Source organism: Xiphophorus couchianus, chromosome 11 (genome assembly GCF_001444195.1).
Source record: "Xiphophorus couchianus chromosome 11, X_couchianus-1.0, whole genome shotgun sequence".
Classification (NCBI taxonomy): Eukaryota; Metazoa; Chordata; class Actinopteri; order Cyprinodontiformes; family Poeciliidae; genus Xiphophorus; species Xiphophorus couchianus.
Genome location: NC_040238.1, coordinates 17163899 through 17179468, shown reverse-complemented (window position 1 = coordinate 17179468; position 15570 = coordinate 17163899). Strand labels below are relative to the sequence as shown.

The window sequence follows — 15570 nt, the reverse complement described above, 5'->3', positions numbered from 1 at the left end:
CTGAGATAAAAATTTAATTACTTGGGATGTTCAGCAACAGTCCAAGACCCACCAAGTCTCAAGACGATCACAAGCTGAAAACTACAGAAACACCAATATTACTCACCACTCCAGTGAAGTGAGTTTTGCTTAACCATGGGATAAAAGGGTCTAGACTCTAGACCAAGAAAGAGAAGCTGCTCCAAAATCAACCCGTTTTAGCTTGACTTAAATCTTCAGTTGTCCATTTAGACAAAACATTTCCTGGGTTTCTAATTCCGCCTGGTTTCGTTTCCACTCGCTCTCAGGCTCTTCCTCCAAGCTTGGTGGTGGCAGGCGTGTACTCTGCTGTGGTAGCGGTCTTCTTTACTGCCATTAAGGTGGTTAACTACCGACTTCACGCCATGTTCGACCTCGGTGAGATTGTCGAGAAGAAGCAGGCTTCTCTCGCAGCTGACACCCCGAGGACAGAAGAAGGAGATGATGGGTCAGGGGCTCATGATGGAAATCAACACAGGTGTGGAGATATAATTGAAAGGGATGTTGGAGAATGGCATTTTTTATACTAACCAGTACTTATTTTTTTCCAGGGATAGTCATGTTGGTGTGGAGATGACCGTTTTTCGGAAGGTTAACTCGACTCCCCCGGTTCGCTGCAGCTCCCAGCATTCTCTTTTCGGATTGAACCAAGTGTCGGTGAGGATTGCTTGGTTCAGTAGTTGCATGTTGGCCTCACTCATTTGCTCTGTAATCCTTGTGAATTGACAAATCTTTCATCTTTAGTTTTCAAAACCTTTTCAGTCATCTAACAATACTGTCGGTGCAGGGTTGTTAACTACTGATATGACTCATGAATTTTAATATGTCACATATTTTTCATTTGTTAGGAGTTTTTGCCCCAGCTTGAGGATGTAGGGGGAACTACTGGTAAGCATTTAAACCGTCTTCTCCTTTTTTTATTAATTATTTGCTTGATTTTTGCAAACTTTTCTTTACTCAGTATTTTGATTCACATTTTTTGACAATATCTTGTTTTGCTTCAGATCTCAAAGAATTAACACAGGCACAGGGAAGCAATAATGTAATTGTGACTTCGGCCCATCGTGCGATTTTACGTCAGAGCTCCCAGGACGCACAAAGTAAGGCTGCTGTTTTTTCTGTGATCTGCAGTGAGCTTTATTGCATGCTGAGTGGTGTCTAATCCTTGTCTGTATAAAAATAACTGTGCCTCAAAGCATGTGCAGACGCACATTTTTATAAATCCTTTCAAGAATAAAAAGTACATTTTGAAACTGTGTTTGCTCCTGTTAAGCCCAACTTGCATTCCAGGATTCCTACGCAGTCTGGAAAATATTGGAAAAGTATAGACTTTGATTGACGTATCTTCCAAGACCTTGATCAGTTTCCAACTTTATTCAATATCTTATTGCTTCTATGCTGTGTCCTTCTGTACATCCTAGCTTCTGTGTTCCTTAATATCCTTATCTTTCCTCCTTGTTTTTCGTACTGCCTTCCTTCAATGTGTCTTTCCTGGTCCTTCCTCCTTTTTATCAGTTCCTTTCAGTCTTCTTTGTGTCCTTGCTACTTTTTGCCAATCTTTCTTCCTCCCTGTCGTCATTGTCTTTGTATCCCTTTTTCTGTCCTTGGGTGTGGTTTCCTCTCAATTTGAGCTTACTTCAATCTAAACTCTGAGCATTGTGGATGTTTCTCCAATAAATTTATGAAGAACACTTGTATTTTACATAAAAATTTTGCATGAAATATACTGGACTTTGAAAATGAATCTTTTTACATGTAATATTTGTAAAATGCTAAGTAGTTGATGGATTTCAGTCTGATTGTGTCATTTTTTGGGGGATGTTTCAGGGCCCTCCAGTATGGTCCAGTCCTGCATCTCTGACTCTCCAGGAGGCGAATTCCAAGGTCTCATTGGAGTTCCTGGAGTGTCATCTGGACCTGAAGATCCTGGAGGATGCCTGTCCATCCCGCCTTCACCTTTAAGTCAAGAAGATGGAGATGAGAAGGAGCAGCCGAAGGACTTGCCTAAACAATCATCTCATCAGAGTCCCAAGGATAATGGGTTGGGAACATATTGTCCACTTGGACCCTCTGCCGAATCTGAAAGCTTAGGTGATACACCCCTCAGCCCTCTTATAAAGAACAGCTTAAGCGAGGAGCTAAGCGAAAACCTCATGGGTTTGGGTCTGGACCCTGGAGCTTTTGCTCCAGGAACTGAGCACCCAGGCAGCCGCAGCGGGGTAGCTTTGGCTGCGGGGTCCACAGACAGCTGCTTCAGTGCAGGTGGAGCTACCACAGACCGCGAGACACTAAGCACCGTAAGCAGCTACCGCTCAGAGAAAACGGACTCCACTCAGTTAGAAAGTCCATCGTTGAGCCAGTCGCGGCCTGCGGATGGACAGACGCCTGCTGCAGCACCAGTGTCAGGTTCTATTCCTCTGAAAAACACAGAGGATGCAGCCGGACAGGGTGGCAGTGACACTGACAACCTGTCAGACAGTGTGCTCCTGCGCTCCCCTTCCAAAGAGTTGTCCATCAGCCAGGGCTTAGACCGGACACTTGTTGAGGAGGACTTACCCCCTGCACACTCTGATATTGCACAGCCCCCTCCTCTCCAGAACTCTTCCCCTTCAAGTAGTGGCCACTCAGAGGTGTGTGACTTGGACAGAAAATCTCATGGTCCTCCTCTCCCCCCACCTCGGCAGGCCAATTCAGTGCCTTCAGGGCTGGCCCTGGGTCTAGTGTGTTCTGAGCCTTCTCTGCCCATATCCTCCACCCCATTGTTACTGTCTGACCCGCCTGCGCTCCAAGCCCAGCAGGTCGTTCGTCCTAAAGACTTGAAGCTGCTGCGGGCCGGAGGCGGAAACATGGGCCACAGGCCGGGCCGAAGGAAAGCTCTCAGACGGCGAACAGGAGCGGGCAGCAGTAGTTTCGACTGCGGCTCTTACAGGCGTCACCACAATCACAGGCAACACAGAGATTACATCCCTGTGCGCAGCCGGCTGGGGGCTAAAGCTTACAGCGAAAGTTTGTTTGAGGACTCCAGTGACGAGGACGACGGCAGTGATATTAGCGCCGGGTCCAGCCTGGGCTCCCAGCGCAGATACAGCTCAGACGAGGACAACGACAACGATGACGACTCGAGTTCCTCTACCTCTTGCTACTCCTCAGACCTCGCCAACATCAACATTACATCCCTTCGCTCCACTGCTTCTCAACTTCCTGCTCCAAGGGAGGGCGATTTACCCGAAACCTCGGCCCCCTCTCATTCTCGTGCTGCTCAGCGCTCCTCTAGCACAGCGAGCGCTAAGACTCATGCGAGGGTACTAAGTATGGATGGAGCTGGCGGGGGCCAAAGCAACGCAGCGACCACGCCCTCCGCGCTTCTTCCAATGCCCTCCACGTCCACCCCGGCTCCTCGCACCCTTACTATGTCTAAGTCTGATCTTGAAGCCCGAACTATACTCACCGACGGCTTCCCTGTATGCCATCGTCATCATCGGCTGGATTCTCTCGGAGGGTCTTGGACCGGCAACCAGATGGGTTGGAGGGCAGGAGAGCTGGTTGAAGAGGGAGCCGTGGGTGGAGGTTAGTTCACCTAAAAATCAGTTGTTTAAAGCAAGTGTTGCAGACTTACCTCTTTTCTGAGAAGTAACTCAGTTTTAAAAATGATTTGACTACCCAGTTAAGTATTAAGACCCTGATTTTATGCCAAGTTTTATGGTTTAGTCTTAGAAGCACTTGATAATGGAGCTGCACAATGTATCAAATCTTAATATCAGATCCTTCCTTGGATGCAATATTAAGTCAAGTGTGCCATTTCAAATGCAATACAGTAGGGTTCTGCTTTCTGATGATGCATTTGGCCATTTGAACAGATGTTGACTTTCCTCAGTTGGTATTGATCTGAAACTCAGATTCTAGAGCTCACCGAGCGTTATGGGTACATTGTGTCGAAGGGAAAGAAACAGTACGGAGGAAAATGAGGGTACTAATCATAGAGCTGCACAATATAATAAATTACTGTCATTATCACAATATCATTGTTGTATTGCAATCTTAAAGGCAAACGTTTCAAGACCATTCAATAGGCTACAGTGGCCATTAATCCCAGAACCTGATGTTTACATTTAGGAGCTGGGATGCTAAAGCTAATGGAAAGTGCTGAGGTCATTGTATAATTTGAAAGACTCAAAATGTGTCTGGGAAATTTTGTTTAATTATAATAGGTGTTACCATTTCAATTTTCAACAACAATATTGCAGTCTAAATAATTTTGTAATATGGCGCAGCAGTGCCTATTTATCAGTCAATATTATTTCTGTCAATGTTATTTATTCTTAATACTATCAAATCTAGAAATACGTTCATGTCATAAGTTGAAAGGTCATATTTTTTTAGTTTTTGTTATGCTGAACCTACACTTTGGAACTTTTCTAATTTTGTCATAACAACCAGAAATCTTAATGTTTTATTGTGATTTTATTTGACAGACCAACACAAATTAGTTCATACATTTGAAGAGGAGGGAAAGTAATAAACGAGTTCTAACATGTTAAAAGTAAAATGTATTGTGGGATACATTTGAATTCACTTTGTTGGACCACCTTTCACTGCCCTTTTAGCTGCAACCTTTGGTCTCAGTTTTTGCAAAAATAATTCAAGCACCTGTGAACATAAATCTTCAAGTTTTGCCACTCATTCTTAATTGTCTTTGCAGTCTTTTGCTGTTTCCCGGTCAGTTTTCTACATAATTGCTTGTTTTTAACTCCATCTATTTTCCCTTTAGCTCTCACAAGTTTCTCTGTCCGTGCTGATGAAAATAATCCCCGTAAAATAATGCTGCCACTACCATGTTTCACTGTGGGGTCAGAGTGGTGCACAACATTAGTTTTTCACAACGTAGCATTTTACATTTGCATTTTAGCTCCTAGATTATTAATAGATCAAATTATGTTGACCTAGAATTTGACTGGGAATTAGTAAAAAACACATTCTTTATTGGGAGTGAGTAATTGAATGATAAATGTATAGGATTCATTTATTGAGCTCATCAAAACTGTAAATCAGCATCTTAACATCACATCCCCAAAGCAGTGCTAAAATCTAATTATGGCTATTCTCCACATTGTAAACTTTAATGAGTTGCCAAGGAGGAAAACAATTCCTGTAGCATGAGGGCAAGTCAGATGTGGTGTAGATTAAATCCTGAAAATGTGGTTCTCATACCAGACAACACAGGGCTCAAACAGCCAGCAGTGTGTTTTATTAATAGCAGCAGCAGCTTATAGGCAGTGTTTCCTTGTTTCACTTTCTGAAGAAAGAAGTTAAAACCATGACGCCTCTGCTGATTTTTATAAGCTTGTAGGTATTGCATTCCTGGTGACCGACATAGAGCAACTAGATTTGCTGGTGCTTTGTCACTGATTAGGAGGGAGGAAACTTGCTTGAAGACGTTTGAGCAGATGTGAGATTAAAGTTGAAGAAAATTCCAAGAAGGCGCTAATTTAAGTCTTGCATTTAAGGGGGAAGTGTATGTCGAAAGGGGGACTTGGATTATATTATGTATGATTTATGAATTACATTTTTAAATTTAAAAATTTGGCTTTTCCACAGAGATCTTTGCACAAAACTTCTGAATAAAAAAATTGTTCAGTTCACACCTCTTAGGAGCAATGGGTATTTAACAGACTTTAGTGTACGTTGTCATAACAAGGTTAAAACACATCGCCCTGTCGCGTTTAGATAAATTAATTTGTGTAGCTAATCTTAAAGCTGATCGGTGTAAGGTCTTACTAGTACTTCTTACCATCAGCGAATTCATTGACAAAGTTTGAAACTTAAAGAAACAAAAATCAAATAACAAACCTCAAGTCAAATGCTCTAACTTGGATGTGAAATGTTCCAGACATTATTGCTTAAGATTTGTTAGTTTGTCTTGATGAAAATTTGCTGTTGATATGTAAAACGGTAAGAGAGAATTTACACTCCCACTTCTGAGATGAAGCTAATGCTTTATGATATAAAGGGTTGATATAACGTAGGAAGGATGATTTATTCTACTCGAAGCTGGGAGCATGGTGTACTTTTCATCCTCAAAGCCGAATAATACATTTTTAGGCCAAAGTGTCAGGTTTCCGTCAGAGTTATGAGTCTGTTGTGACGATAGGCACCTCACTGTTTGCCTATCATAAATACAACATAGATTGCTTTTAGAAGAATTGCCTTTCCCTTTAACGTAGTGTTATCCACAAGAACCAGTAAGTGGATGTTGCTTCTTTTTAATAGCTAACAGACTTGAATGTATAACCAGTTTTGATACAGCTTTTTCTTGCTGTTATTTGCTTAATTAATGGTGTAATTGAAGCCACTGCACTGATGAACCCATTAACTCTTCTCCAGCTTTAGGTCCAGAAGACGGAAGCAAACATGAGTGCATGACGAGCGTGAAGAGGACCCAGGCGATTCGCCGGAGGCACAACGCCGGGAGCAACCCCACACCCCCACCTTCAACAATGGGATCGCCTCCCAGGTTAGTGTGGTAGTCAGGAGTAAAAGGTTGCATCAACCTTTTCTTTGATCTCTCTGATCTTTAATAAATCTGTAAAAAAAAAAAAAAAAAAAAAACTGCTATGATGGTGTCAAAATCAATACTAAATTTAAATACAAAACAAAATCTGATTTATTAAACTAGTTTATAAGGATAGCTACAGTCGTGCTTTTTTTGGTTTCTTTTAGCCTCCAAGACCTTCAGCGTGTTCGGACCTCGTCTCATTCCCGCACCCGCACGCTTCCGTCAGCCTTACAGTTTGCGTCTTCGCTCTTACTCCCCCGCAGCGGCATCCACGAGGCCTCCAACTTCGACGACACATCAGAGGGAGCGGTGCACTATTTCTACGATGAAAGTGGTGAGTCTGTGAGTTTGAAGGAATAACTCGGTGGGGAAGAGGAGTTGTCAGGCAATTTGGATGTATATGTGATTTCCGTCCCGGTCTAATACTTCAATCAAATTAATAAAAAGAGTAACTTGTAAGTGCTTGAAAATGTGACAGTTTTAAAGTTCAGTAAAATATCGCTTCATCACAGAGTAATGTACCTACTGTTTTACAGGATTTGTTCATGATGCTGCATTAGATGCGTTTAATCTTTACTTCAGCCGATCTTTTGTCCCAGTCAGGGATTTTTTTATTACATTCAGCTGGGAAAAAATACTAAAGCAAATATTGTTTGTTCTTAATAAATACTTTGATAATAAGTTGAAGAAAATATGGATAAAGAAAGTTTAGACTTGATACAAAGGCAGAATACATTAAGATCAATACATACATCCTAATTACTTTTATTTTGGGTGTTGTGTCTCAGGAGTGAAGAGATCATACACTTTTGGACCTGCTGGAGGTGGTTATGAGGACCCGGTTCAGTACGTAAAGACTTGACAGGCTGGATTATGTTTTTAATTTTTTATGCTACTGAGTGAATTGGTTTCTTGAAAAGCATACAGCACAGTAAGTTGTGAAAATGTGAATGTTCCAGAGAAAGAGAGAGGCAGTCCCAGTCATCAAGCTTCACCTCCACTGAGGTTCAGGATGGAGCTCCAGTCCTGTCCATCCTCCAGCCCAGGCCTGTGGTTCTGCAGGGCATGCAGGTCCGCAGGGTGCCGCTTGAAATGCCGGAGGTTAGCCGACCTTAAGTACTTGAATAGCAGATTATTCCTGGTCGAATATGTTGGTTAGTCCTTTTTTTAATTAAGTACCAGTTTTTTACCTTTTTTTTTTTTTTTAAGTTTGATCTCGATCACGAATCCCTCCAAGAATCCCATGAGAACACTCTGATGATTGAGGAGAAAGCCAAGCCTAAGCAGTACTACCGGTTTTGGGTGCTGCCTGGAAAGTGGTTGAGGGTTCGATACGATCGACTGGCTCTTCTGGCTCTGTTGGACAGGTGGGAAGAAATGTTGGAGTAATGAAAAGAAATGATAATTGATGGCCTTTTTCTTTTTATGGCATATAAGTCAGTTTATTTCAAAAAAGCCTTCATACCTTGAAGGCATTTAGATGAAGGAGTTGCAGCCTGATGGAGTTAAAAATAATAATTTCTCTTGACGTTGCGTGCAGGAATCGCCGCGTGGGAGAGAACGTGTTTTCGGTGTTGTTGGCCAGCCTGGTGGCCTTCCTGGGGTTTCTGCTCCTGCTTCAGGGCTTTTTCAGGGACATCTTGGTCTTCCAGTTCTGCTTGGTCATTGCCAGCTGCCAGTACTCTCTACTGAAGGTAGGTAACCTGCATATTTTAGAAAAAACGTATTAAATATACACTAATCATGTATCTTTCTGACATGTGGATTCAAATGTTTTTTCCTCCAGGATTACATGTTTGTTTTTGTCTTGCAAGTTGTAGAATCTTTATTGTTTATGTTGATGATTTAATAAATATGAAATATAAAATCGTCTCCTTCTACTTCAGAGTGTACAGCCGGATGCCGCCTCCCCAATGCATGTGAGTTTTGATTTATGTTCATCATTTGATGGGGGAGCAAATGCTTTCATGTTGAGCTCATTTGATGAGGTCTTAAGGAGATGTCTTAGATACTTTACTCAAAATTTATACTGCCTTCCACCTTGATCTTTGAGTAGAGGAAGAAATGATGAAATGAGAAATGGTTTCATACCAAAGGATGAGACGAGCAGAAGAGTTTTAATCAGGCATGGGCCAGTTACCACTGTCAAGTAAGGCAAGGTTTTAACAAGCTTTTATTGAGATAAGAAAAACTCCCAGAGAGACTGGAGTTTCCTCCAGGCATATGGAGCATGTAGCAACAGTGCTGCCCCTCCCCCACTTGTTGCTTTGCAGTGCTGGACACCTGGCTGAAAGAAGGCTTCTGACCTTTCAGTGGTCTCCATAACATTTGAATTTGATTCATAGTGTCTTCATACATGCTGCATAAAACTAAAGAAGCATCACTCATTACTCTGATTTTCCACAATACCATAAAGAACATTTGAAGCTTACGATTGTTGTAGATTCAATCCATGGATAGAAGAGAAAATCATTCATTGTTAAAGCACAAACCTGAGCCAACCATGCCAGTACGACTAAAATAAGTGTTTTCTTGTCTTATTTCCCAGGGCCATAACTGGATCATTGTGTACAGTAGGCCTGTTTACTTCTGCTTGTGTTGTGGGATGATCTGGATATTTGACCTGTCTGGGCGAGCTGGAAGTCTGCAGCCATTCTCCCTCTATGGGGTCACTTTCTTCTCTGGACACTTCCTGCTGTGTGTCAGGGACATGCTTATTGGTCAGTTTTTATCAATCGCTTTTTAAAAACCAACTTTTTATTAGGTGATGTGTCTTGGGATTATACTAAAAAGTAAATGTCTTTGAGAGTAATTGATGTTTGTTTGTTTTTTTCCCTTGTTCAACAGTTTTTGCCTTGTGCTTTCCAGTCATTTTCCTGTTTGGGTTGCTACCTCAGGTCAATACATTTGTGATGTGTCTGCTGGAGCAGATTGACATGCATATTTTTGGTGGAACCGGTAAGACTACGCTTGCCCCGACAAGAAACAGCTTCTTCCTGTTTGTTGCAAACAGCTGGGGAATATTTTCAGATGATCATGCTATTTTTTTTTATTTTGAAAAACTGTTATAGCTTCTTTTTTTTTTTTTTTTTCAAAACACAGCATGCAAACAGCAGTGTGTTTCACCTTGTATTCATAATATTTAAAAATCCATTGTCTGTTGATGTAGTTTGACTCTCCCATATGTTGTTCCTGAACTTTGTCTCCTCTTTCATCAGCTACTACCAGCCCGCTCTCATCTCTGTTCAGCCTCATACGCAGCATAGTGGTGGCAGCTCTGCTCTATGGATTTTGCCTCGGCGCCATAAATGTAAGTCCTTCTGAAATTTAGATTCATTGTTATCGATATTAGTTCATATTTAATGTGAATATGCATTTAATTGGAACAGGCCCCATGGGGGGATGCCCATGTGCCAGTGCTGTTCTCTGTGTTTTGTGGTCTACTTTTGGCCTTGTCTTACCACCTAAGCCGCCAAAGCAGTGACCCAACCATTCTGTGGTCAGTGTTCATTCCTCCTATTGTCAGCAATTGAACAGTGAGAGATTATGTATAAATCTCCTTATATGTAAGGAAGAAGAAAGTTTTTTGTTTTTTTTTTAGTTCAGAAATGGTGATAAATGTCTTATTTCTTCACCATGATGCATTCAAATTGTATGTCATACAGTAAGCTGCTTAAAAAATTGTAATTTGTAGAGTTTGCTTTTAGTTTTATAAATTTGGATGAACATAAAAAATTAAGGACAGTGGAAACAGTTTTGTTTCTAATCATTCCTGTTTTTCATTTGACTGAGCACAAAATTTTGACTTTCTAAAAAGTGGATTTAGACACTACAGAGCTTTCATTTGCTTTTTGTCTTTTGTATTTTAGTCTTCAACTTAAATACACTCGCCACAACTTTGCTGGTATCTGGAAATTTGAGTCTAAATGATTAATGTACTGAATCCCTGCCAAACACAGCTGACCTTTTTTTGTTTTCAACACTGCAGCCAGTGAAGACTTATAATGCAGATTAGTTCTTCTGTGATTTATTTAGCTGTTGGCTTATTGCTTTAGGTCACTGGTCCGGTCCAAATTATTCCCAGAACTGGAGAACAGAACACCAGAAGATCCCCCTGTGGAAATCAAAGATCCTCTCCCCGAGAAGTTGCGCAACTCTGTGGTAAAAACGGGCCGACTGATTCCAGCGGCATGTTTCCAGGTGTTTTCATGCTCCGTGGTTAAACCATCCCGTCTCTTTACAGAGCGAGATCCTTCATTCAGACCTCGTCATGTGTCCGCTCATGGCTGTGATTACCTTCGCCATCAGTGCCAGCACCGTTTTCATCGCTCTCCAGGCAGGAGCTCACTCTTCCAGTGCTTTTCTCTCAAGATTTTGGCAGCAGGTGTTCACAGATTTGTAACGCTCATGTTTTTCTTTTCCCGCTCGACCCTCAGCCTGCTCTCAGCTTCGTCTTGTACATCCTGGCTGGAGTTGTAGGGTTCGTTACCCACTATCTCCTGCCTCAGCTCCGTAAACAGCTGCCATGGTTCTGCCTTGCACACCCTGTGCTCAGATCCAGAGAATACAGCCAGTTTGAAGTCCGAGGTGAGCTTATGAGGAATTTTATCTTCTGAAAGTACGTCTTAAAATAAAATTCTTATAACACAGAAAATACATAGAACAAGCCAGTTCGCAGTTCACTGTTTCAGGAATGGACTGGAGCTATGTTTACTGTTTCAGTTAATTTTTTTGTGCATCTTTTTTTTTTTTCATTATTTACTGCTGTGCAAATGTATTCACTCATTAAATTTTGTTGTCACATTATAACCACAAACATCACATTTTATTGAGATCTCATAAATTTTGAAGGGAAACAAAAATGAAACATAGTTTTCCCTTTCTTTTTTTTAACAAATCTAAAAAGCGTTGTGTGTGTACAAAGCTAGTTTTTTATGGAAAAGTGGCAAGGAGAAAGACATAATAATTCCTATGTGCAGTGTATCATAAGGGAATATGTGGAGGAACGCTAAATATAATGTCAGATATGTAATGGAATGGTTTAAAATACTGGATGCCGAGTACCAACACATACCACACTTATTAATTTTTTATTTCTCAATAAAAATGATAATTATAAATATTTAATGCTGCATCTCAAACTCTCAAACATAATGCTTTGAAGTTTTGTGGCTGTAATGTGACAAAAAGGCAAAAAAAAAAAAAGAGTCCTTCTTATTCAGCGTCTAATTAACAGCAACGTTTCTACCTCCAGGTTATTTTCAGCCAGATTTTACAGCTTTGATTTGAAGGGATTTGTGTTTGGAACAGTCTATGTAACGTTGTTTTCGCTCTCTGCCTTCCCTAGATGCTGCTCAGCTGATGTGGTTTGAGAAGCTTTACGCGTGGCTTCAGTGCGTGGAGAAATACTTCATCTACCCAGCAGTGGTGCTGAACTCTCTAACAACCGAAGCCCGAACTGTCGGCCAGAGTCATAAAGACCTGGACATCTAGTAAGTCTTGTCAGGGTTGGGTTTTTTGCAAGCTTCCGGCACTTTTTTTCATCTGAAATCCTCAGTACAAAAACAAAATCTAGCTGTGGATGTTATGTTTAGCAGCGCGTGCCTGTGTTTCTCTCCAGCAGCCGAGCTCTCTTCATCTCAGTCGCAGGAATGAAGCTGCTGCGCTCATCCTTCTGCACCCCGTCTCAGCAGTACGTCACGCTGTGCTTTACCACGCTCTTCTTTCACTGCGACTATCCACACTTCTCGGAGACCTTCCTAATTGACTACTACTTCATGTCCATCGTCTTCAGCAAGGTGAGAACACAAAAGAAGTCATTTTCTCCAGTGGATTAAAAACACACATTTAAGACATTCCTACATATAATGGTGTTTTTTCTTTGTGTTTTGACAGATGTGGGATCTGCTGTACAAGTTGCGCTTTGTTCTGACTTACATAGCCCCCTGGCAGATCACATGGGGCTCAGCCTTTCACGCTTTTGCTCAACCGTTTGCCGTTCCTCGTATCCTTCTGTTAGACCAACCTGTTAACAGTGTTGATGGAAAAAATTGAACTCTTCAAGTTATTTCTTGTTCCTTTCTTACAGTAATCAAATTGAATTTCCACATTGTGTCCTTAACTGTTTCTTCAGACTCTGCTGTGCTTTTTGTTCAGGCGGTCTTCTCCGCCATCTTTTCCACGCCCCTCAACCCTGTTCTAGGCAGTGCCGTGTTCGTCACCTCTTACACGAGGCCTGTGAAATTCTGGGAGCGAGACTACAAGTATGTGTTTGACAATATTGCACATGCAAGTGTGAAAGTGCTGCTCATATACTCCAAGTACTGGATAAAGTTTTTTTAACACCAAAACCTTTTTTGCAGCACAAAACGAGTCGACCATTCGAACACCAGACTCGCCACTCAGTTAGACCGCAACCCAGGTACGCCGCTAGTGATTTTTGCTCATGTTTTTACAGCACTTGCAAAATTTATACCTTTTATGTTTTCACATTTTATCATACAAATATCAACTTTAAAATTTTATTGGGGTGTCACTTAATAAATCAACACAGATTAGTACATAATTAAGTGAAAGAAAAATCATATTGTTTTTTACATTTTTCTGAATATTTCAGAAGTGGGGCATACTTGCATGTATTTGGTCAGGTTTTTAACATCTAAAAAAACAACCAAGTGCACAAAAAGTCATTGTCCTTTTCATTTAAAGGTTTACATTTTGTTGGATTTGTATTTAGCCTTTGCTATACTTTCTAGAGCTTATTTTGCTGAAGGTACAGCTGCTGCTTTTGTGGGATGTTTCCTTATCATTCTTGTATTTAGGGTTATCAGAGGAAGGGTTAAACATCAAAAAGTCCGGGGGTATGAACACTTTTGCAAGACATCGTATTGTTTTGTGTTCTTGCTCTTATGGTGAGCATCTCTTCTTTTCCCCCGCAGGCGCCGACGACAACAACTTGAACTCGATTTTCTATGAGCACCTGACGCGCTCTCTGCAGCACAGCCTGTGTGGCGACCTGCTGCTCGGTCGCTGGGGCAACTACAGCACGGGCGACTGCTTCATCCTGGCGTCGGACTACCTCAACGCTCTGGTGCACATCATCGAGATCGGCAACGGCCTCGTCACCTTCCAGCTGCGTGGGCTGGAGTTCAGAGGTCAGCTGTGGCTTAGGATGCAAATGTATGGAGCCTTTGAAAGCTGCAACTGTTACCAAATAGCTATCGCGTCTCAGTCTAGAGAGTTTTTACTTTCTAATTTCATTCATGAAAATGTTTCAAAAATTTCATTTTAAAAAAGGCTGAAGGGGATTGTAGCAGAGCTTTTATGTCTAAAAATATTTTCATCTTGTCTTAAAATTACATTTTATGCACAGATTCATGGCACTGTTATTTCTTACAGAGTATAAAAGCTGTTTATTTTGTTACAAGTTTCTGGAAGTTTAGTAATGTCCTACAGTTTCTAACCTTGCTTGATTAAATAGAAATGTCATCTTTGGCTTTGGGGCTGATTGTGATATGTCACACCCTGCCCAGGTACCTACTGTCAGCAGAGGGAGGTAGAGGCCATCACAGAGGGGGTGGAGGAGGACGAAGGCTGCTGCTGCTGCGAACCAGGTCATCTGCCACAGATGTTGTCCTTCAACGCTGCGTTTGGACAGCGCTGGCTGGCCTGGGAAGTGGCTGCCACCAAATATGTTCTGGAGGGCTACAGTATCAGTGACAATAACGCAGCCTCTATGTTGCAAGTGTTCGACCTGCGCAAGATTCTCATCACCTATTATGTGAAGGTACGATGTTGGGCAGTGGAGGTTTGTATTCTAGCTGATGGATTCTTGACTTGATAGCCAGCGGTACGATTCTCATGTAAGGTGTTACGTGTTGTAGACCGGAGGGAAACAATCTTGAAGTTAAAAGTTTTATTATATAAAACAAGAGGTACTTGGAGAATAACTAATGTTAACACATTGAAGTTTATTGTGTAAAATTCATCCAAATACACACAGTCTCAGGTTGTTTCTGTGCTGTTTGACTCTCCCTCAGTGGATGTCACCATCAGATATTATTTTTAGGAATTTGTATCTTTATTACATGAACGTCTATACTAATATAGACTGGTGCCATGGCAACAGCTTCTCTTTTTCCAGAATCAGTTATTGGCCAATCATATCTCTTCTCTTAATTTCTTCTCTTTATACAAAGGTTCACAAATATTGAGAATTGCTGTGATTTTAATAACTGTTAGTTATAATACCATGCAGTGCTCATGCACATGTATTCCTTCTGTACATTTATTCAATCTCACTGTTAATCATGCATTCTCTAACCATTAATTTCTCTCTAACCATTGTTTTAAATGTCATCGCTTCATATTGGACTAATCTGGATGTTTGCGCCACCAGAGCATCATCTACTATGTGAGTCGATCCCCTAAGCTTGAGGAGTGGCTGGCAAACGAGGCGATCCAGGAGGCTCTGCGGCCGTGCCTTGCCCCCAACTATGTGGACAGCGACCCCACCTTCAACTTGAACATCGACGAGGACTACGACCACCGAGCCTCGGGCGTCACCCCCTCCTCATTCAGCATGGTTTACCTCGACTGGATTCAGTACTGCAACAGCAGGCGCCAAACGGTCAGACCCGACACGGCATGACGACAAGTAAACTAACAAGAAGAAATTGTAAATGTTGTATGTTTTAATTTCTTTTTTTACTTCATTTTGGTGTTGTAGCCGGTAACTTGTGAGAGAGATTCCCCACTCGTCAACCTGTGTTTTGGCCTTTGTATCCTGGGAAGAAGAGCTCTGGGCACAGCATCTCACAGCATGTCTGCAAGGTAAAAACCGCAAGACCGCTTTCACATTATGTCACATTTCAACCGCATACTTAAATGTATTTTATTGGGATTTTAAGTACTCTATGAATCCACACTGTTTACCATAATGATGATGTAGAAGGGAAAGAAGACTGGCTTTCTTTGTGTTTATCAATGAAAATTTGCAA

At 41.5% G+C, this 15570-nt stretch overlaps 1 protein-coding gene across 4 annotated transcripts in view; it reads left to right on the top strand.

The window, feature by feature from the left end:
* Window positions 1-15570, top strand: part of LOC114153728 (pecanex-like protein 3) — a 39864-nt gene that overhangs the window by 16458 nt on the left and 7836 nt on the right. For 3 of the 4 annotated variants that reach the window (XM_028032449.1, XM_028032447.1, XM_028032446.1), the window contains exons 3-30: window positions 288-496; window positions 570-675; window positions 867-906; window positions 1023-1118; window positions 1846-3585; window positions 6400-6529; window positions 6736-6905; window positions 7360-7417; window positions 7531-7672; window positions 7781-7938; window positions 8112-8265; window positions 8458-8490; window positions 9120-9291; window positions 9419-9529; window positions 9790-9881; window positions 9961-10070; window positions 10627-10732; window positions 10815-10907; window positions 11008-11158; window positions 11919-12063; window positions 12192-12369; window positions 12467-12575; window positions 12705-12834; window positions 12934-12992; window positions 13510-13725; window positions 14104-14357; window positions 14970-15200; window positions 15300-15403. In XM_028032449.1, the coding sequence (XP_027888250.1) occupies window positions 288-496; window positions 570-675; window positions 867-906; window positions 1023-1118; window positions 1846-3585; window positions 6400-6529; window positions 6736-6905; window positions 7360-7417; window positions 7531-7672; window positions 7781-7938; window positions 8112-8265; window positions 8458-8490; window positions 9120-9291; window positions 9419-9529; window positions 9790-9881; window positions 9961-10070; window positions 10627-10732; window positions 10815-10907; window positions 11008-11158; window positions 11919-12063; window positions 12192-12369; window positions 12467-12575; window positions 12705-12834; window positions 12934-12992; window positions 13510-13725; window positions 14104-14357; window positions 14970-15200; window positions 15300-15403 (5297 nt within the window). The remainder of the gene's footprint in view (window positions 1-287; window positions 497-569; window positions 676-866; window positions 907-1022; window positions 1119-1845; window positions 3586-6399; window positions 6530-6735; window positions 6906-7359; window positions 7418-7530; window positions 7673-7780; window positions 7939-8111; window positions 8266-8457; window positions 8491-9119; window positions 9292-9418; window positions 9530-9789; window positions 9882-9960; window positions 10071-10626; window positions 10733-10814; window positions 10908-11007; window positions 11159-11918; window positions 12064-12191; window positions 12370-12466; window positions 12576-12704; window positions 12835-12933; window positions 12993-13509; window positions 13726-14103; window positions 14358-14969; window positions 15201-15299; window positions 15404-15570) is intronic. The other variant, XM_028032450.1, reaches the window with a different exon arrangement.